Below are 24,231 nucleotides of genomic sequence, written 5' to 3'. Positions count from 1 at the left end.
CTCAGGCACTATAGATATTCTTTCTTTTTTATAGTTTGCAATGATTCCAACTATGTAAACATTTCATTGCTCTCAATGGCTGACTGTGGGAGTGGGGACCACAGCTCATCAGCTAGAAAAGTCAGGGTGTTAAAAGGAGTTGAATTTGAGGATAAACAGAGAGAATTGGGCCTAGTAATGTAGCATAATGGACTATATTTCCTTAGGGCCAAGAGAATTTTGCTCCTTGAATAAATGGTGAGCAGAAATTGGTCCATTATTTTTTCCTCTTTCTTATACTGAATGAATTTAGTGAACTTTGAGTAAATTAAACATGTAGGATGTAACTCCATGATAGGAAAGCATACTTAAAAGGGAGAATAGTCACCAGGAGAGAGCTGCATTTTGCAAAGATACGTAGTCCTTACAATGTGTATATCCAAGATGCCAGACACTGAACTTTATTAAAATTGTTTACTTGTTATATAAAGCTGGGAGAGAATGATGTTCTGCTTGCTTCCTTGTAATGAGAAAAACAAAAAAACAGAAAAACAGAAGAGCATTTATAGAAAAGAGCATTATAGAAAAGAGTTGTGGATCCAAGGGTCAGAGTAGAGCAGTGCTGTCCAAGAGAATTTCCTGCAAGCACAGAACTGTTCATCTGTGCTGTCCAATGTGGTAGCTGCCAGCTACATGCGGCTATGAGCACTTGAAATGAGGCCGCTTTGACGGCGGAAGTGAAGTTTTAATTGAACTCATTTAAACGTACATGGTCACATTTGGCTATTGGCTACCATACTGGACAAGCACAAGTAAATCTGGGGCCAGACGAAACGTTGAAAACCCAAAGCCCACATGGACCACATGCACCTTTAAGATTTATCTCCTTTAGCCTACATTACGTTTAAAAAAAAACAAAAAACAAAAACAGAGTCAACCCGAGAAATAGAGAGATTCCAAAAAGAAAATTTCTCAGCTTTAAACATCTCTTGAAAAGGTTTTGTAATATGAGACCAGGAGTCCTGGCTGGTGACAACTGGCCAGTGCTGAGATGCAGTCGTGATCACTGGATGTACCTACAGCTGCATGTGGGACAGTTTTCAGGAATTATTGAATGTGCCCACATGTTTGTAAGGGCCACCTTTTTCAGTTTTGTTATTTGCCCAGTGCCCACTGGTATTTGCATATTATGCCCCAGGCTAGTCCAAACATGTGGTCTCTTGTAAGGCTGAACAGCAGCAGTAGAAGCGACCAGGGAACCTCCGATTTGGGGGTCTTTCATCTTAGCAAATGCTGGGTATTTCTAACCCTACGAAAAGTCAGAGGAAATCCTTCCCATTTAAAAAAAGTTATTAATACTTCCTCAGGGTAACCTCTTTTAGCATTGTCAGCAATTACGATGAGACCGAATATTAATTAACCTTTAAATACAGGCTTTGGGGCTCAGGCAGGGAGATGCAAAAGAAAGAATAAAATTCTCAGTTAAATCCTAAGACGTGTTATTTCTCTTGAGAATTTCTGAACTTTTGGATTTCTAATATGGCCAATTAAGAGTTCTTTTTACCCAGTGGGATAATAACAAAGACAAGATCTCTCATCAGACGAGTTTGCCTCAGTCTACAAGACAGGCCCCGGGCTTTCAAAGAACATACTTTTACAAGACTCTTCAACTTTAATCTGTATCTTGAGAAATATGTTTGGGTTGCTTTTAACTTACAGATTCACATGGACTGTTAATTTTTCTCCTTGTTGTTTTCTTTTCTTTCTTTCTTTCACCTGCTTAACTATTTATCTGTCCACTTATGTTTAAAAATACTGATAAAAACCTATTCTTCCTCAGACTTAATTTTTTTAATTATGTTATTTTTTATGTCAGCAATGTAACTACATACTTACACTATTTGTAATTTTTAAGTGAGAGCAAGACAAATAAGAATAAACAAGCATAGTTTCTTCTAGAACATTTAAAGAATAATATGGAATATTACCTGGTTGACTATTAAAGTCAAAAGCTATGGGAAAAAAATCAGGCCATAGATGAAGATGTTGTCTAAGTAGGTAGTTATGGTCACAACTCACATGAGTCTATACCCTCACTTACTCCATCACCATCATCCATCACTTACACAGATAACACGGACAATGGGGAGTTGTTTCTTATTATAGGAAAGCCTAATATTTTCACAATGAAAAGAGGTTCCCTCGTGCTTTTACAAGGTCTCAATTTCCAGTCACTATAAAGTGACATTTTACGCTAGTTAGGAGTCTCAACTTTAGAAAATCTTTGGAGCTATAGTGAAAGCATCTGCTCTGTTTGGCTACAAACCAAATACTTTGAAACAATACCTAGCGTGTTAAATTTTTTCATTTATCAGAACTAAAAGGAGTAAATCAACTTAATTCACACAATTCTCAGTCTCAGGTACAGATTTTTGTAAAAATTGCAACATATACTATGTCAGGACACAAAATAAAACATAGGAACTACTCTACAAATTGCAGAACTTTATCAAAATGTTATACAGGTTATCAGTATGTTTAAACACATACATTGTGTTTATAAAATGGTATTGTGTAAATATCTGGTATTATTTTAAATGTATTACTCTAGTATTAAAATAAGTACCTGATATATAAAGAAATAATTACAACAAAAAGCTATTTCTGGATTTCTAAGCTCAAGACTTCTTGCTGTTTGATTAAACCTTACAAACGTAATTAATCTATTCATTTAGACACACACTCCTGTATGACTGTATCTTGTATCTTGATAGTTTTTCAGCTAAACACATTTATCACCAAATTATTCACAAGATAAATGCCAGGAAATAAATTTACTGACAGCAACAACAAAAAAAGCAGCCCACCCATGAGTCATTCACATGGATTCTTTATAATATTTACAGTAATATGTAAAAGGATGATTTTCCATTTCAGGGAGAAACAAACAGATGCACTAAGAAAGTGTGAGAAAGTCCTACAAAAATGCTGGGAAAATAAATGTTTACAAAATAATATCTTAAGTTTATCTGTTCCTCTTTCCCCAAAAGGAGAAAATATTTCCAAATGTTGTATGTGCTAATATCTGATTAATTTGAACAGGCTCATAAAACGTAGGTTTTAGTTTTTTTTTTTTTTAATCATGTTATAGTTCTCTTATTTCTATGGGGTGAGGAAGAGGCAGAGAGAAAACTTCCTATCACCTGTGCCAATTCTGACCAGTAACCTGGAATCATTACATTTATTTTGCTGAAAACACACAGCAGGTGTTCAATAAATATGTTGTTGAACAATGTTGAAAGAGATAGACCTTGATGACTTCTAGATGCAAAAATACAAAGGTCTACCTTCTTACCTAACACTGACTCAATTTAACTGACTGTTGGCCTGTTGGCTTCTATTATCTGCACGGGTTAAGAGAACAACAGAAGTTCAGTAAGATCTACATTGCTACATCAAAAAATTTAGAATGTCATTAATAACAGGCTAAAGTCGGCTTGTTCTGCGAGTTATAGAGAAGGTTTTGCCAAGCGAACTAATATTGTAAACAGAGTTTTCGAGACAAATGCTCACAGTACTCAATAGAGCATGTTGCCTTCAAGGTGCTTCAAGTACCTTCTCATCACCATTTATATGAAAGCAGCATATGCTATTTATAAATAATTCATCTCTTCATTTAAGTGGGTCTCCTAAGCACCCCTAAGAGTAAAAAAAATTGTTAATCTTGTATTATTTAATAAAGTAAATATCCATCCTATCCAAATAATCCACCATCCTCCTCCAAATGCTAATTTTTTTTTAAGGTGATGGAAGTCGAGGTATTTTTTTTTCTTTCTTCCTTATACCTCTCTGTGTTGTTTGAAGGTTTTCAGTGAACAAGTATTATTTATATAACCTGAAAATTACATACCTTTACGTGAAAAAAATCTAATACATTTATTTTCTCTTCAAGAATAATTAAAATGACTTTAGTAAGAATGTATTTTATTCTTCTATATTTAATGAACCTTCTAACATGTACCCAGTAAAATAAAAAAGGAAGGACAGATGCTGAAGTATCTTTTTCTAAAACTATGATTGCTACATACCTTTACAACAAATGTAATTTCATCCCCACAATGGATATGTTCTCAATGAATGCATGTAAATCCAAGTTTATACATTAAGTTCTACCACAAAACAATGAAAAAACATTGCTTAAGAGACTCTACTATGTTTTTCATTAATCAATAAACCTTCCTGTAAAGTGAATAATCAAACATACACAATATGGATCCAAATGTGTACAGATTAGCTCTGTTGAATATAGCAGACAACTTTAGCTTCATGTATTATTCCTTACTGATGGTATAAATACACTGAAGCAAAAAAAAAAATTCACAATTGCCACATCATTTTTTCTTAATTTGGATTTTCAAACTTTCCACTGTACCTGTAATGAGGTGAAGGGTTGCCTCGTGCTTCACAATTTAAAGTTATTTTTTTATCCTCTGAATCAACAGGAAAAATGCTGTTGCTGGGCTCTTTGATAAACACTGGGCCTTGTAAGAGCAGCTCACCTATATGGGTGGGAGACATCCAAAAAATAACCATCATAAGTGAAAGGTACTGCATAAGCTGTACTCTAGAATTGAAGAATAAAAGCAAGCAACTAGTGTCTGCTCTTTAAAAAAAAAAAAAAAAGGAAAGAAAAAGCAGCATTGCTTCTTCCCTTGTCCACAAAGATGCTCTGTAGATCCTGCTTTGTTTATGAGCATCAATTAAGCTGTCCTTAACAGCCTAGTAACACTTCTCAGAGAATGAAAATTACTATCAAAACCACTGCCATATTAATAAGATTACTTAAAAGAACAAATAAGGCTGTACTAATTACATTTTATAACATAAGCTCTACCAAAATTATCACTGGTGAATTATCTACTCCAGGAAGTCCTTCTGTCCTAAGTCTCTTTACAAAACCAAAGCTGTAAAATCAGTGGAAACCCTGAGTACTGTCTTTCTCATGAAATCTGCCATGTCTACAAATCTGAAGGCTGACAATGTTATTTTGTCTTTTGACCCCAAAACGCTCAATAGTTGGTGGGATTTCTATTTTATTACTAGCAAATTGAAGAGAAGGATACAGCACTGAATAAATGTCTTTTAGAAAGTGTTTGCAATTTGGTTAAGAGAACTTGAACGTTCTGAGAATTTCCACATATGCACACAAAAAACTAAAAACTGTGTCTTTGTACTATGAATGTAAAAAGGAATGAGATAATGCCATCACCAACTGCTTAAGCTACTGCAATTGTATAATCATTGCCAGAGCATTTCGGAAAACAAACATATTCACAGGGGGAAAAAAAAAACACCTCTTTACTCTCCCATCTTGAAATGCTGAGTAAAACTTCATGAATAACCAGACTAAGACACAAAGAGGAACCACGGACAGATGACAAAGAAAATGACATGGAAAAGCACCCCAAAAGCCCAGAAACTAACCTGCTACTGAAGTAGTAATAACATTATAACATTAATAAAAAATATTTCCCATAGTAATAGGGCAGACACAATACTGAGAATAATCATTGAAATGATGAGAAATGCAACAGCTAAAGCCACCATGTGAATCCTACGTGCCCACATCTGTTCTCTAATCTTCACTGCCCTGAGAGGTAAGTACCATAACTATTCCCAATGTGCAGAAGTGAAGTGTTGAGTCTAAGAGCTGTGAGGTGACGTGAACAAGTTCACAGAGCATTTTAGAATGCTGTCCATTCTGAAATGGATACGCTGTAGATGATTTGGCTCTAGGGGCCAGACACCCTACGACCTTTTGCCCAATGAACTTGGCCTTGCCACTGGATCTGGCCTTTGACAGGTAATCTGTGTCCAGACTGACAGGTAATTTGTTTACTGTGAGGACTGCCACCCTGGGTCTGATGGTGGGACTGTCAACACCTGATCAGCTTGGATGGGGGCTGTCCACACCAGAAAGACCAACCACCTGACTGACAGTGGGAGATCTGGGTCACATGGTACGAGCTGACTTGGAAACTGAGCTCAGCCACGTGTGCACTCAGTCCACCATGACTGATAATAAAGCATCAAGAAAACTCTGGACGCTGAGGCGTGATGAGCTTTCGGGTTGGCGACACTACTCATGTATCATCACATGTCAACACCAGAAGGGAAGTACATCCAAAGAACAATAAAAGCTTAGCATTTAGGACTCTTCCAGATTCTGCCCTATGCTTCTCTTCCTTTGGATGATTTTAATATGGCTCTTTTCCCTGTAATAAGCCATAATCATGAGTATAACAGCTTCCAGTGACTACTGTCAGTCCTTCCAGTGAATTGTCAAACCCAGAACTTGCAGTTCGTGTTAGAAATGAGGGCAGTCTGGGAATGTGCACTCAAACTTCAATGTTTGGCTAACTCTGGGCACTTTCCACTAACACATCACCACTCAATTAACCCTTATACTGCCGATCATGATTTAAGAAAGCAGCGTGATATCCTCCATCATCCCTGGTTTTTATTTACCTACAAGGGGAAAATGTCACAAGGAAAAAAATCTCACTTTTCCTTTGCTAAAAAGGACAACCTCTGGGAGAAAGGGATTTTGAAATAGCTACTAATCAAACAGCCTCTAATCAAAAAGAACCAATTTTGTCATTTTCTTGAATTTTTTCCCTTCAAATAGTTTACTGCATAAAAATAAATACAAAAACAGCAGTGTTTCATTAATCAAATTTATTGTCTTAGAAATTTGAATATACTTCTAATGTCTGTTTGTAAACACTGGCTAAGAGGGTGGATATTTCATAGCATTCTTCCTAGTGCTATGGCTTCTGATTTATTTTGAGTGACTTAAACACATTTCACTCATTTATGAGATGGTATAGCATCACTGTCCTGACAAACTGATGTATGTAGCGCTTGAAAGCAATAATATAATAACATAATGGTATATGTTTGAAAATAACAGGTAAGTTGGAGAAGGAAACAACAGAAGAAAATTAGGTCTAGATTAGAAGAGAATGATTTCAATAAAAAAGACTCAGAGAGGTGTTTTGAAAACTTTCTTACAAGTGACCACCATGAAAAGTCAAATATCCATCATCATCTAAGAAAAGTCAAATCCCAAATGCTGTTCTAACTCTTCTCTAGAGACCACTATTAATTTCAGATGCCGGTATTAAAAAGCTAGAAGCACATTTTTCTGAGACCCTTTTGAGTGATGATAATAGCTAATTTGCTAACATTTATGTACCAGGCACTATAGTTAGCCATTTACAAGCCTTTCTTCCCTTATTCCCAAGCTGCCTCTGACCCAGCCCCTACCTTCTGAGGTCCAGCTGCACCACTGTCCTTGACTCTCAGACATGCTGAGTTTTGGGCTGACTTCTTTGATATTCTTGTGCTCTTGTTTCCTTTTGTCATTCAGAACTCAGCATAAATGCCACCTTCTCAGCTTAAATGTGACTTCCCCTCCCACCATCTAAAATCATTACCCCTCACTTTCACAAGTCACAGATATATCAAAGCACATCTCACTGTAACTTGCTATCAATAAACATTATACATGTTTATATATATGTTTGTTATTTATTTCTACCTAATTCATTGCTGCATCCTCAACTCCTGGAACAAGGCAGATATTCAATATCTGTCTGCTGAATGGATGATTAAGATGAATGAAAAAATTCTCACAATAATTCAATATAAAGGCAGATACTACTCTACAGCTGGTGATTGATAAAGGTATGATTTTAATTTCAGAGCTTATATTATTACCTTGTAGTTGTCTGGCCTCCCCAGAAGAAATGAGACCCAGAGAAGTTAAATAACCAATCATACTAAAACCGTTTTTTGGTGAGAGACCAAAAACTTTTAGGATCAGACCCTGTTGCTCATATTCTTGGTTTGTTTCCCTTTCCATTAAACCACGCTGTTCTAAATATGATCAAAGGTGAAAATTAACCATCAGCTTGTTTTTTTCAACTTCAGTATTTCCTGATGACACTGGAGTTAACAGCCTGTGAGACATATACCCACCATTTCTGAAATTTAAGGCTCCTAAAGGCTTTTCAGAACATCAGCAGCCCTACGACTCTTAAAATATAAGTACGAATTAATAATCAAACATGACAGGTTGATCCATGCTTCCTCCTCAGAAAAAGGGACAAAGGCCACTCAATCTTGTTTCCCTGGAATGAAACAGGTGATGAGAGATTCTAGGGTATAAAATTCTAGTCTCCTGCTAGCAATATAAGCTTAAAAGGAAAAAAATTCTGAAGTCTTCACTAATCTAAAGGAAATTATCCAACAGTTTCTTCAAAACACATTTTGATCCTCCAAAGGACAAAACCTTTACTATTCACAAAGATATTCATAACTAGTGAAAAAGCAGCTTGGCAGAAAACAGAAGGGGATACGCTTAACTAAATGGATTCAATGTAACATTTAGATTGATGCTAAACTTTACTTTTTGTGACAGGGGTATTTTTTTGATATGCTGGCCTGGCTCCTGAGCTCAATTTTAAGTTTACAACCTAAAATAAAGGGCATATAACATTTCCGAACAGGATTAATAAGTCCAAAAGTCCAATCCTGAGGTGATTTTCCCCCTCCAAACACCCAGAGGCTACTAGGAGTAACTGCCTTGGAATGTAAGTACAAGCTTTATGAGCTCCTAAGGTAATGTCACTAAAAGATCAAACTGTGGCCAATCAATTCTAATGGTCGTACTCTATACAATTTTTATGAAGAATGACAAAGAGAAACAGACAAAGGATTACAGGCAGTTGTGTTACTTTTACTAAAATAAATGAAATTCCTAAAAGACAACGTTATCTCTGAAATTCCTACAGTAAAGGAAAGCATATCCCATTTTCCCTTGCTGATTTACATCCTATCTACAAGACACAAAACAGGAGCAGATTTTAAAACGAAGAATGTAAATCCCAAAAGACAGCTAAGGTGGGCAGCACTATTTCAGGCAGAACTGAAGAGAAGGTGAAATCTAGAAAGATACTCAACGTTCTCTTAATGTATTTAATTAAGAGATATCCAATCCAAACAGAATGATCTCTATCTCAGGGCCAGAGAATGTAAAATAGCATGTCGCTGATGAGGTGAGATCTGTATTCTAGGCTGTATTACTCCACAGGAAAGACAATTTAAGATGGAAACATTTTGAAGCAGTGGGACGTCATCTTTTTTTTTTTTTTTTCTTTTTTGGCATTGACGGTTTACAGCTAGAAAATGCTAAAAGAGACAAGGAACAGCTAAAATAAAATTCCATTTATATTCCTCCAAAGTCAGGAGAGGCTGAAGAATTCAATCTTAAGATAATTCATTTCTTTAACAGATATTTGAATGCCAGACACATGCAGCATGTGAAAAATAAGCCCTGGCAGACACTGCTGGTTGTCTGCTCAACAGTTCTTCTGATTGTTCGCCTTGCCTTCAGAACTTGCCTCTCACCAGAGGTACTGAAAGCACCAGATGTATTACCCTTCGAGAACTCTTTGTTAAAGGGTTTTTACTGGGCAATAGTGTAGACAGGGGAGCCTGGGTTATGAGACCAACCACACCCAAAGACAAGTGTTTTAGTTTGCTAGCTCTGCCATAATAGAGTACCACAAACTGGGCTGTTTAAGCAACAGAACCTAACTTGTCTCACAGTTTGGGAGCTAGAATTCTCAAAACAAGGTGTGGGCATGGCTGATTTCTCCTGAGGGCTCTGAGGTAAGGATCTATTCCAGGCTTGTCTCCCTAACTTGTAAATGGCTGTCTTCTCCCTATGTCTCTTCACCTCATCCACCTTATACGTGCGTCTTTATGTCCAAGTTTCCCCTTTTAATGAGGACACCGCCCTAATGACCTCATCTGAACTAATTACATCTGCAATGACCCTATGTCCAAACAAGGTCACAATCTGAGGTCCTGGGGATTGGGACACTGAAACACAAATATCGAGGAGATACAATTCAACTCATTACAAGAAGCATGGGAAAATCTGCTAGGAGCTTCTGGGAAAGAGCCTCTACCTGGATTTTAGGGGGAAAATGAAGGAAATGTTGATCTTGCTTCTCTTCCTTTATGATATGGAAATTGTCATGTGAAGAAGGAAGGAATGCTGGGACATACTGGGGTCATCTAGACACCATGAGATGGAATAAATATACAGGTATACATACACACACATATATACACACACACATGTCACAGAAAAGCAAGCCCAGAGCCCTCACATCTTTGAGTTCTTAAATCAACATGAACTACATTAACTCTAAACATCGTATGTTAGAAAAATACCCTCTAATACATTGTTGTTACCTGCAGCTGAATCTACTGTAACCTACATGCTAAAAAAGGGAAAAGACAATATAGCATACTTTAGATGAGAAAAAAATAAAATGCTTACCAGGAATAACTAATTTATCCATTTCCCGCATTTGGAAATCTTATCAAGCCATGAGGTTAAAAGAAAAAGTGTTGAAGTGTGACAAACACCTCTGTCAAAGCATGACAAAGGCCCATAAAAAGTGATAAAAATTCTTTAAATTGCTAAATTGATAGTCCACTACATGATTTGCTCCATCTTTACTTCATACTTTGTCCATAAATAGAAATAGAGTAACTTCATAGAAAGAAATATTCAATAGCTAGGGAATTAGACCAGAAAGGGTCTGTTTAAGTTTTCCCTGGAGTGGCCAAGCTCTTTCAAAGCATGATAATTTTTTTTTTTAACCAAGAATTCTATTTTTCCTCTCATTGTAACCTGCTTAAAAAAAGCACAAGAATGCTCACACCCATACACACGTTATGTACACAACATTCGTGTCTATGGTTGTATCTCTGGATTTTAGCACTTTGGTAAACCGATTACAGATTTTGATAAAAGTTATCATTTACTTAACTGGATTGATTAATATTTAATTTGTACTATAGCTGAGTAAAATAAGAAAACTTGGGAGTAATTCTGAGGGTGCCTAATATATCGTCTTGGTGTGTTTAATCCAACAGCTGTACTTCTTATTTGTGAAATATTCTTTACAATTGAGTGTGTTCAACCAATTTACATATTGCAGGAAATAATGTACTGGAGGGAAAACAAGCTGAGAGGAGATGGGATGAAGTTTTGTAGATTAAAACATTTTCATAATACCTTGTCAATTTCTTTATTTAAACCCATGTTATTGTCTTTTTATGAAGGTGAGTTCTATCTAGTGCTTTTGAACCTGCCTGACATCTTTCCATACCATAATTCCCAGCCCGTAACGTTACCTTTCTTGCTAGATGGTTTAATAGCAACTCCACATGATTAAAAAAATATTACAATGCTATTGTTAGATGCAGTGTGCAGTGCTACAATACAATCCAACCCATGACATTTATTTGAAAAGAAAAAACACCTAACATCCTCACTTTCCATTCTACCAACTTTCACTGAACATCTTTGAAGGGTGTAAATTCACAAGGTTCTCACCAATGATATTGAATTGAAAAGACTTCATTAATCAACTCTTTTAAAAACATTTCTTTAGCATTTCTTCTCTCAAAGATTTTAATAGAGTTGATTATATTTGTGGTTTCTATTCTTTACCAGAGAGACTTGGTCAAGGTTTTCTGGGGCTCAGGCATGATTCCCTTCGTGTATTTTCATAAGAGTATTTTCTATCAAACTCTAGTTGAAGGCTATTGTTTCTATGAAAAAAAATTATACAATAAAGAATTCCTATTATAAAATGGTTGTAATGGAGAAGCTATTAAGAAATAATGTGAACTGGTGATAGCATTTTGTCGTATTTTTGTAGCTGTAATCTCATAATGTAGAAGAGAGCATAATCTTTCCCACCTGCACCTCGGTAAGCAGAAGCCAGCATTGTGTTTGTAGATACCTGAGTATGTAAGATACCATCTAGCTCCCTCTTCCCACTTTTCCCAAACAAGGATCCTGCTTTTATATCTCTAGACCATTGAGGGGAACTAAGCTGGGTTGTGGGGTAGGTATGCAGGTCAGAGGAAATAGGACAAAGAACAACCACTCCCCAAACTGTATCTGGAACTATGATTTGTGGATGGGGGAGTTTCAGAGTTGCAGAAACTTGAATAGTTAAAAAATTTTTTTAATTATTTTTCATTTGATCCACAATTAAGATTTATTTTTCCCCATGATCTATTATAGACACAGTGTGCACACTCACACATACAACTGATTAAAAATTCTTACAGCATGCTGAATCATAATATTTTTCTTTTCTATTCTATTCTATTTTATTCTATTCTATTCCATTCCATTCAATCTGTTTTGTCCTACTCATTTTTGCATATGTAAGCATAAACTATTCTATTAATATCATTACCCATCAATGATTTTCTACCTCTAATTTGATAATCCATGGTCTAGTAGCATCCTTCCTTGATCCCGATGTCTTAGATTATTATTTTTTGAAGAGGGGTAGAACTGCAAGGAATGTAAGGTATTTCTTTCATTTCCTTCACTTAGCAATAATACCAACCTTGGCAATGAAGGAGAAGAACCAACCATATTCAAAATAGAAAGAGTATTTGTGGTCCCAAGATCTACTGATGACAAGAGAGCCATCCCCAAATCAGATGAACTGCTATATCCTCTGTAGTCTTGGGGAGAACAAATAATATTGTGTACTACTTGTAGCTTTGGCAATTAAGGAAACATTTTCTTCTATTCTGAAAAACATTGTTCCCCAGTTCTGTACAGTATGGAGCAACATCACTCATTATACATACTTTACAAACACATGCACAGTCTCAAATGTCAACTCAGAAAAAATAAACATTCACTACCAGGCCCTGTACTAGATGCTATGCATCCACCAAGTCACTTAGTTCTAAGTGAATATTAAAACTGAATAAAAAATGGTACTCATTTGAATGGTACTGCTTTAGCTAATACTGGCACATGTTAAAAATAATAATCCTCAGGACTGGTGAGGATGAGTTACAGTGGATGCTCTCTCTCTCTGTTTGGTACCACCATTCTGGAGAACTTTTTGGTGGTATATAAGAGAAGCTATAGTCATGCTGGAAGTCTAAAGAAACTCTGATAGATTATTTCATTAGTTCTCCCTCTATATAACCATTTAGTAGCAATCTTTCCCCATTCTGAATTCTTAAAACAATTTTTGTATATTATACATTATCTTTACTTGTTTTTAACTGATACCTCCTTCATCCCCAGTCTTTAAACTTATAGAAGATAGTGACTACATGTAACACACATTTCTACCACCTAGGCATACCTCTCTTACTGTATATACTAGAAAACTTGGTACATTAACATTTGAATGGAAATGCATGCATTCATGCTTCACTGCAAATGATTTTAATTCACAAAATCTTACAGCTGATCAAAAGAAAAAAATTGGTCATTTCAGAACACCATAAGCAGATATTCTATCTCCAACTGGAATATGTATGTCCAATGACAAAATCATTTATTATATGAACATATGAACTTATAGAAGCTAACTGAATAACTGCATCGATGACTAACAATACCCTGCTGTGTTCTCACAGTAGAGGTATTTGCTATTATTTGGGGGCTTTTTCTATCTGGGTAATTTGCAGGAGCTTGGCCACTACACTTCAGCCACACTCTCTGGCCACTGAAAATACAGGTACTATACAGGAGTTGCTTCCCTAAAGCCACATATGAACAGCACTTTTGAAAAGCAACAGTGCTTTATTAGTAGTCTCTTGCATAACTATGAGCGCTGAAGCCAAGCCCCATTTCTGGATTTTAATGACTTGCCTGAATGTAACAGCCACCAAAGTCATTTAAAAAAAAAAGTTGCGCTTTTGGTGGGCTGCTTACTAAACAGACCTCTAAGAAAGTTGACTGGGCTCAAAGTTATCTTCGAGAGGGTTTTCAAGAGGGTTTCAAAACATCAGGTCTTATCATTACATGGAATGGCTCTCTTTGCAAAATATCCCCAAATCATGATAAATCATTTATGTGAACCATGAATTTACTTACCAATGTAACCAGCGTGCAATTCTTACTTTAGTCTAAATCTTTTAAGGTTAGGCTGTAATGTTAGGATGTGTCAGGCACCTGTTGACTGCCTGAACTCTTTACCACAGGATTTGAGCTCTACTTAGGACGCTGTGTTCACTTTTCAGATAGAACCTGAACTAGGCTGTCTTTCTAGGACTGTGAAAAGAGATTCTTAAATTATATGAAACGTGTATGACGTGACCTATCATATATATTTGGAAACTCTGGGTTGGCCTCGTTTAAAAATCCAAATGTACTAGGCATCAAGTGAAACTTCACCTTTAAAAATCACTAAGTCTAGCAATACTGAGCTTTCTTTCCCTCTGGCAATCCTTCATCTGGGCACCGTCATACAGAGAGAGCACATTCTTAGTTTTCCCAGAAGGCAGCCCTACAGGGAGTGAGACTGCTGGGCTGTCAGTAAGAACTTCACCTGTAATTATGTACGAAATAACTGTTTGCCAGAGAAGTTCCCTCAAACTGACTGATGCCATTCTTCTTCCTGGAAGGCTTTCCCAGTTGATCTTTCAAGACATTGAGTCTCTTTTGATAGTCTAGCCAAAATGAATTCCCACTTTCTCAGCAATTCAGTTTAGTGTATGGATTATACCTCTCCCAAAGCATCTGTATTTCAGTAATTTGTGTGTATGTTTCCTCTTTTTCCTTCAACCTCTGGCCTTTTTTGATTCCCATACAGCACACTGAAAAAGACCTTGCACATGATAGCATGATAAGGGTTTGATAAAACATGATCTAAAAAAACCCTTATTTATGCTGTAGGACAGGAATCAGAGAACTATGGCCCATGGGCCAAATTCGACTGACACCTGTTTTTGCATGACCCATGAATCAAAAACATATTATTCTATGACACATGAAAATTACATGAAATTCAAATTCAGTGTCCATGAATAAAGTTCCATTAGAACACAGTCAATCTCACTTGTTAATGTACTGTCCATGGCTGCTTTAGCATCACAATGGCAGAGATGGGTAGTTATGACAGAGACCATATGGGGGGGGCCAAGCAAAAAACATTTACTATCTGAATACTTTATGGAAAAGTTTGCTGATTGCTGCTTTAGGAAGAAGCATGCCTACTAGCAGAACAATGACTCTGCCTTGTGATGAAGAAGATTTTTTCTCTAATACCTTCATCAAGCTTTAGGCAAGTCATTTAGGCTCTCAGAGCCCCTGAGTTCTCTACTGTTATATGGAAATGATACCAACACTATATATACAGTTTTGATACAAGGATAGGCAAAAAAATTTTAATACAGCAGCAGTGCCACAAATGGCATTATTATTGCATATTTTTGCTTTGCCCTTGTATCAAACTTTTAATTACATGTGACTGAGGACTACTAATTTATGAGAAGGTAGTCTAATGACTTCATTCATTAGAACCTCATATCTACATGGCATGAAAAATAGGATGGAACTGTCCTAATCTTCATAGTGGTTGTGAACACTGACACCTGTGTTCACTTATCTGGTTTGAGCAAATAATTTCAAGTATTATGTCTAAGACAAAAGGTGCTTATTAATCTGTGGAGAGTGATAACTTCAAATAGCTAAAAAAAAAGGGGGGGGGTCTTCTCTACGGCCCACTCAGCTCTTTAAGGAAACAATTCTCCAAGTATTTACTCTCCACTCTCTCTTCCAATAATTACTCACCAAAGCAGTATCAATGGAAAACTCAAAATAAGCAGCAAAGAGCTTTCAAAAACCCCATGAAGCAGAAAAAACATGAGATTCTTTTATACTGTCATTAGCTGAATGTTTATTTTCCCTATTCTTCCGTAATAGGAATAATAGCCAGAGCACTGAGGATTCTCAATTTACTCTGCTGTGTAATCAAGCACACACAAAAAGGCATTTGCAGCATTGTGTATGCTGCAGTAAATATTATTTCTTAACTAAAAGATGGATGGTCACCCAGAAACACATGTGGTACATCATTCAACAGCCAATACTTCATAATTATCTACACAATTATGCTCTGAATATGACTTCTCTATATTTCCAGTACATATGTTCCAGTTTAAATACCATGCACAAGTATGTGTGGGAGTGCACACAAACACGCACACACATACTCGTGGGATTAGAATGAAAAGCTGTTTTCCTATGGTCTAAAATCATACAAAGTATTTTAAAATCCTACAAAAGAACACTTAGTAGTGAAAAATCTTACTCAGAGACTAAAATTCCAGGAGCCCTGCTACAAAAACCTAAGGCTAATATAAAAACACACAAAAGACATGCAAATTGCCATCTGTCCTAAAAATCCCTGGGTGGCACATCAGATAGGCCCTTAAGTTGTACAGGTTCTCAGAACAAGAGAGTGTATGATGCCACCATGAACAAGGTAGAACAGGGAAACCCTATTCATGAACCAGAATTCAAGTGTCCCTTGAATAGCTGCTGAAACTTGCTAGTGTCAGGTTCATGGGTGACACCAATCAATGTCACAATGGCAACACCCGATCCCAGAGTTGCCTGGAGGTGTTAAGTCCAGGCAATGGCAGCCTTCACCACCCCTCTGTGGTTGGAATAAACAATGAATAAGTCACCAGAACCATTGAAAATGGCAGCCTACAAATTCTACTCTCTCAGGTCAACAGATACCACAAAGATGTTTATGTTAAAAAAAAAAAACTGAATAATTATAGATTTAAAGAACATGGATTTGTGAGTCACTACACCATCACACACCATCCCTTGAGTTTTCTTTCTTGACTATCTTCCACAACCAATGATAGATTTTCCATGACTACTCAATAGGTCCAAGAAAAGAGCTGCTTCTTCCTTGAAACAGTCTCCCAAGGTCACTTGTCACAAGCTGGGTCTCAGGTCTACCTGAAGCAGTACTCCTTTTTTTGTTTTTTAAACTGTTTTTTTTAGTTAAAAGGAACAAATTGCCTCCTGTTTAAGTGACAGGTGGGAATATTACCTTTGTCTCCAGCAGTCTTATAAATAAGACAAGTAAACCCAAGTTGTATAAAGAGATAGTAGTAAGTCAAATACCAAGATAAGAGCTTACTCAGCTGCCAAGCAGAAGTTGAAAGAGGAAGCACATGGATAAATCCAGTGGCCAGGTAGGGGTACAGGTTTTTGTCTTTTTTTTGCCGAGATAAAGTTTGTTGTTTTTCTTCTTTTTAAGCAATAATTGCCAATGATGCAGCATGGCCAAAAAGCAGTGTTCACACTCAAAAGATGCTTTTCACAATGAGCACAATGTTGAGTAAACATTCTATTATCAGCGATATTTGAATCTTAACCATCTAACATGGAATTTTATAAGTAGTAGTATCACCATGATGCAAAATTGCACAATTGAATTTCTAATGCAGTGGTGGTTATTTCAGGCTCCAAATATCATGTCATTGATTTGAAAGACAAAAAATATAATAAATAAAATGTTGGATAATTTTCATTTATGTATTTATTTACTGATAGACAAATGAATTCTAACATTTCATCTCTTTCTAGAAGTCATGTGCCTTTTCATTTTCTCTGACACACTTCAAAGAAATTAATATGGAGTTTCTTGTGGGCATTATTAGTTAGGCTTCAGAAGAAAACAAAAGAAAACTGCCAATCACTGGACAACTAATAACCATAGTAAAATACCTTGGTTAAATCCCTCCTTGCCACGGTTAGCAAATAAAAACTCTGAAAGTTGTTCAATAATGTGATACTGCTTTAAAATTAAGGAAAGCCATATCACAACAGAGAAAATGACTATCTTCTCCTAGTTTCTTCAAATTAGACACACAGATACTTAAATATGTAATGATGCATACATAATTTGATTATTCCCTATTGCATGTTATTCTCATAAAATAATTTTAAATTTAAAATATCTTTCTCTAAAATAGCATCCAGTGTTGCGTATCTAATCTCAGAGTTCTGTCACTTGTCATTGTCTCAACCTTAAAGGCTGGGTTAATGTTCAAAAAAAGGAACATGCAGAAGTGAACACAATTGTACCTGCATGTCTCACTTATGTGGAAGAAAAAGGCATGTGGCACCTTCGGGCTCACTAGCAAAACAAGAAGAGGGAGCCCTGCCACTTCTCAAATTAACATACGCAGCCATTCTCAAGTAAGAGTTTCCCTTTGAAAGTCATATGGATGCTGAAATGGCCCTTGTGAATGGACATTTTTCTATGTCTCAGCTGTGAATTTGCAGAAATGGAGACCGGGGTAGGGAATGAGAGAGGCTTGAAACACACAATTCCTTCCAGGAAAGCACTTTTCAGTCCTCAAGAGGGAAAGACAAAGCAGATAAACACAGATGCTAGGACTAGAATTTACCAAACACCAAGCCCATTGTACTATGAATGGAAATCTGATCCCTAAGCCACTTGGTTCACCAAGGTAATTTCGAGTCACTTAATACCAACTGAACCTCACGTTTTCTGACTTAGAGGCGGCTCTATCTCACAGGAACCATTTTCCTTGCAGGAGTCCAGCCTCCCTGGGACAATGGTTTATGCACATTCACTTGAGGCTATTCACCTGGAGAGCAAGTAGAAGAAGTTGAAAACACATGAAGATGTTCTCAGGACACAACTCCTGTCAGTGCACACCCAGCCTCATACACATCTGTCTCTCAAACATTGGGGTAAGGATCAAAATTGTCCCTTACCCAGCCTCAAGGAGGAACCATCTGGTTCTTAAAAGGATCTACAACCCATCATACTCAGCAAAGTCTCAGTTCAGCTGGAGGCTCCACAGACAGAAATTCAGGCACTCCCTCGGCCAGTAACTCAATAACCGGCTGTGTGACAGTGAGCAAGTCCCAGAAATGCTCTAAACCACCCTGTTCTCATTTATAGTGTGAGGAAAGTCTGAAATACACAAAAATATGTACAAAAGCATATGGATGTGCATGTGCATAAAATACAACTCAGTTTTACCAAAGATGACTGTTACCAGTGTATTTTCTTCCTTTCTTACCAAAGATTACTTCCTTCACAATTTGCACTTCCTGTTCACAAGCCTCAGGAGTTTTTCCTCAGACCACATCTGCTTCCCCATCTCCTTTTCCCTGAAATGCTTCCTCAATGTTCACCATATCCTGCTGGCTTGGAGAACCTTACACATCTCCGCTCTGCCTTCACCTGTCACACCCCGGCCCTGGGTGCAGGTCTACCCCCTTGCATTGAACTCTCCACGTTTTATCCTTGAACAGTCTCACTGGGTGGTATCACTCTGAAGACACCTCCCCTTAATCTTGATCTCTTGCTCTGAAACCTACCTCAGCCCCACACACTGAGTTCTAATCCTTTGGTTTCAACAGACTACCGGCTCATACCACCCAGACGCTCTTCAAACACCTCAAAACTCCATATGCCCCAAACACCAAAATCCCTGCCTCCTTCTATGTTTCTTATTTCTGTTAATTGCCTCATTATCTTCCCACTCAAATTCAGAAGCCTGAAAGTCCCTGTTCACAATCTCCTCTCTCTCACCTGTCACACCCACCATCCTTTCAATCATGGATCTGTCATTTCTCTTATCTCCAATCTTTCTTTTGGGGGGTAGGGGTAGGTAATTAGATTTTTATTTATTTATTTATTTTTAGAAGAGGTACTGGGGATTGAACCCAGGACCTTGGGCATGCTAAGTACGTGCTCTACCACTGAACTATACCTGCCCCTCTTCTCATCTCCAATCTTATCTTTTTTTACTCCCATTGTCCTAGTTTGAGCATAAGTTACCCCTCACTTGATGTATTACAATATCCTCCAAGCAGATCTTCTTTCTTTGTTTTTATTCCTTCCAAGCTACCCTACAAACCTCCTATGGGCTCAAAGGTCTTATACAGCAAAACTAAGATGCCAACATTCCTCACTTGACAACCTCTAGACACAACCTTTTTTTCCCCTAGTCTTCTCCCTACCACTTGTCTTCAAGTGTGTGACAGGCATATAGTTTAGACCTGTAATTTCCAATGGAACTAAAACTATAGTTTATAACACTGTATTGTACAAGGGAAGTCTGCTAAGAGAGCAGAACTTACATGTTCTCACAAAATAAAGATACACAACACATACATAAGTCTACATTTTCTAGTAATAAAAAAGGAAGATGAAGCAGGTAAAATTAATCTATTCATATATTGTGTATATCCCAATATATCAAAATATTATTCTAATATGCAATAAATATAACTATAAATGGAATATTTTCTGTCCTTTCTTATGCCTTTGTAATCCAGTGTATATTTTAAACTTATGACAACTCTTGCCTTGGATTAGCCATGCTTCAAGCGATCCACAGGCACATGTAGCCACCAGACTGGATAGTGCACATCTAGAGAAATACAGTCTGGGTTTGAAACCTGGCTCCACTTAACTGCCTGTGACTTTAAGCAAAGTAATAATCTCTCTGTACCTCAGTTTCCTCATGTAAATTAATATCTAAAGTTACTGGGAGAATTATATTAAATAAATTAACACAAATAGATTGCTCAAGCTGGGGTTGACATTATCAAAGCTATTCCATGCATGCCATATAAATATAAATATAAATATAAATATAAATATAAATATAAATATAAATATAAATATAAATATAAATATAAATATAAATATAAAACTAGGAACCAACTCTATGTTACACTTTTCTCTAAACTTGAATGACTGCTCCTGTCTGTTATAGACTGAATGTCTGTGTCCCCCACAAAACTCGTATGTTAAAGCTTCAACCCCCAACATGATGAGAATAAGAGGAAGGGCCTTTGGGAGGTAATTAGGATTAAATGAAATCATGAAGGTGCAGTCCTCATGTTGGGATTAGAGCCCTTAAAGAAGGGACCAGACAGCTTGCTTTTCCTCTTTTCCTGCCACATGAGGACACAGCAAGAAGACAGCCATCTGAAAATTACGAAGGGTGTCCCCACCAGGAACCGAATCAGTCAGCACCTTGACCTTGGACTTTTCAGTCTCCAGAATTATGAGAAGTAAATTTCTGTTGTTTAAGCCACCCAGTCAATGGTATTTTGTTATAGCAATCTGAGCAGACTAAAACCTGCTTCTCTTGATTATGTTCTCTTAGATTATGTCCAATTTTAACAAAATGGTTATTTCCATGGGCAGTGGAGTGAGGCTGTTTTAAATACTGCTGTTTGAATTCCCTTATTAACTGTGTGAATTTTAGAAAAGTCCTTAAACTGTCAGGACCTCCAGCCCTCATTTATAAAATAGGGGTCACAATAACACAAGGCTCAGAGGACAGAATTCAGGCAAGGCCCTTAGCTCTGTGCTTGGTATAAAGTAAGCACTCACTGCATGTTCACTTTAATTATTATTATTTTAAGACCCGGCTCAAATGTGCTTCTTGCCACAAATATTTTCTATCTTCCTTTCTATAAGATCTCTCTTAGAACTTAATGCCAGTCTTTTCATATTTTTCTTACATAGGATCTTAAATCTTAGCCTTTTTCTTCCTGCCATTGTTTGCACATGCCCTCTTTCCTTCCTAGACAGACAGCTGATTCATCTTGGACTCCTCCATGGCACTTATGACAATGCCTCACACAAAGCAGATGCTCCGTAAATGCCTGCTGAATGGCTGCTCAAAAAGAGAACTCTGGTTGCAACATATAAGATGCACTGCAGAGAGGAAGGAAGAGCAGGCAGAGGGAGGAGGAGCAAGGCTGGGGCACGAGTGAAGATAAGAGATACTAAAGACCTGAGCTGCCTATGGAATGGTATCCTGGAAGTGGGAACAGGGATGGGGTGAGAATAGGGGACAATGATGAGGAAGTATAAACCATAACAGTGTAACTACTGCCTTCTCCTTGCTTACAAGAGTATTTGCAAAATACATGTTAGCATGTATTAAATATACATTGCATGCAAAACACATGTAAAATATATGTTGATGACTAGCATCAAGGTTCCTTTTGTTGTGGCTTGAATAAATGCATGCATAAATGTGTGTGTGTGTATCTTATACTCAAAGTTCACCACGAGTCATGAGTTAATACTTAGGAATGCACCCTTACATACCAAGAACCCAGTCCATTTAGCTCTGCTACCACAATTCGTGGGAAAACATAATTGCACAGGGGTACTTAAAAACACTTTTATATGATGAGTGCTTTAAGACCGCTGAACACTTAGGCAATAGTCTATGAAACTGGTTTGAATGAGCACCTTATTTGCAGGAGTCAGTGAACTGATCAACAGATACTTTTGAGACAATAATAGCTATTTAAAGAGCTAAATAAAATTGTGGGTTTTATTTAGCCTTCTATTTTTGTTGAACTCTAACAGCATTTCCAATACATATTATTTTTTAAGTCCCCCAAAAGCCTCCATCAAGCTTAGAAAAATCAGATATGAGGAGATCAAGGTTATAGGAACAAAACACACTAACAATGTTTGCTTTCCCCCCCCCCCTGAGTTTTACATGCATACTCTGATAAACTGTCAAGATTTAAATGGAATAAATGAAAAGCAATTCAAGATTTAGGGTGTTGCAATTGAGGAAATGATTTGAAATAAGTTTACTGGTAAAAACATGGAGGATGTCAAGATTTATAAGGAGAGATCAGCGACATCTCCATTTCACCAGTACGAATGTTATCAAGTCATATCACACTGCACACAAATACCACAGAAAAAATGACAGTCATTTGAGTTTATAGCAACCATTTACTTCAAGTGCCACATCCAATGCCACAAACTCATTTTCTCAGTGATTACAAGGGTGGCAGGATTAAAACCAATTGAAAAATATTCCTCAATTATCTCAGGGAGAACTTGGAAAGTTTATTTTGCTTTCAAAGCTTTCCTTAATCACTATTTGGATGAAAGCCTAGCATGGAAAGTTATTCACATTAAGATGACAAAATATAGGACAGAGGCTATAATGGAAGGCACTCGAAGGTGCATTAGTAGGTTTGGTTCTATTCGCACACAAACTAATGGCTTTAAAACAAGCAGAGTTTATGATTTGCAAATGCAGCCCAAGCAAGTGATTCTGTTTGTCCATGTTGTCTATCACTAAATCTACACTGTTAAAGGAAGCCAAGGTTCATGTTTGGTGATCACACATTTTATCCTTAATTATAATACTAAGAATTTTTAAATGATTTTATCAAGGTGATCTAAATCATCTCCTAAAGCTGACCTGTGGTCACGGTTATAATACATTTAGAGATACCTATGAGAGGACACAGGCCTTTACTGCCTTGGTAACTCCCCAAAGAGGCAAAGGTAAATTTCATAGGTCACTGAAGCTCTGTGGAATAAGGATGACAGGTCACAGGATCTACAGGTGAGGTATTTACTGCTTTTGAAGAGTTTAAGCCAGAAGGGGGCATGTCAACATGACATCAGGGAGGAGCTGGTGTCTTCTTATTTCTCTGACCTGAATGCACTGAATCAGCTTTTCCCTCAGGCTAGCTTCCCTGATGATTGTAGGCTGGCCACCTACAGCAACCAGGGTTCTGAGATTCCTCATTCAGATGCACTAGGAGAAAGGACATTTTCCACAAAGTTTGAACAAAAGTCTTTGAATCAATTAAATCTTAAGGCCAAAAAAAAAAAAAAAAGGAAAAAAGCCATGAGCTCACTGGCTTAGACCAATCACTGGGACAAAGGAGATGAATCCATCTGTGGAGCTCTGCCCAGGGTCAGCCTCTCTCAGGCCTCACGGCTGCTTCATGGCTGCGGTAAACAGTAGACACTGGAGATACCAACACAATATACACAAAAAGAAAGTTAAGGACAACTAAGAATCATCTTCCCTCTGAGGACTAATCCCTTCCAAAATCAATGGCTACCTACATTCACAAGTAATTTCTGGGTACTACCAAAATAACAATAGATTCCAATATGTTGATTGTTCACTACAACTTTAAGAAAATAATTTGATAAAATAAGAAAACTTTAGAACTTTTACAGAAGTAGGATATTTTCCATGATGATGTTTTTAACTAGGCTTTGACAACCATTTTAGCTATCCAAAGAAATTTCTCTTTCCAAAAGACTTACATTTACCTTGCTGGTACCACCAAAAGATTAAAACTAAAACCAAAACACTTGCATTGATTGAGAATTTGTCAACATTCATTAAGCAATGATGCCTGAAACATGAACTCATCTGACAGAGGAGTCAGGATTTGCTGCTAATACACATTCAGGAAATATTTACAAATTTTCATATGAAATCAAAAAGTTCTCATTAGCTTCC

General features: G+C 37.0%; 1 protein-coding gene across 3 annotated transcripts in view; it reads right to left on the bottom strand.

The window, feature by feature from the left end:
* The window catches only part of CNTN3 (contactin 3), a 299,939-nt gene that overhangs the window by 195,590 nt on the left and 80,118 nt on the right, over positions 1-24,231 (bottom strand). For all 3 annotated transcript variants that reach the window (XM_045507068.2, XM_045507069.2, XM_010970589.3), the window contains exon 3: positions 4,412-4,538. In XM_045507068.2, coding sequence (XP_045363024.1) covers positions 4,412-4,538 — 127 coding nt within the window. The remainder of the gene's footprint in view (positions 1-4,411; positions 4,539-24,231) is intronic.

The sequence above is a fragment of the Camelus bactrianus genome, chromosome 17 (assembly GCF_048773025.1).
Source record: "Camelus bactrianus isolate YW-2024 breed Bactrian camel chromosome 17, ASM4877302v1, whole genome shotgun sequence".
Lineage (NCBI taxonomy): Eukaryota > Metazoa > Chordata > Mammalia > Artiodactyla > Camelidae > Camelus > Camelus bactrianus.
The sequence above is the reverse complement of the archived record's forward strand: the minus strand, read 5'-3'. Positions and strand labels throughout refer to the sequence as shown.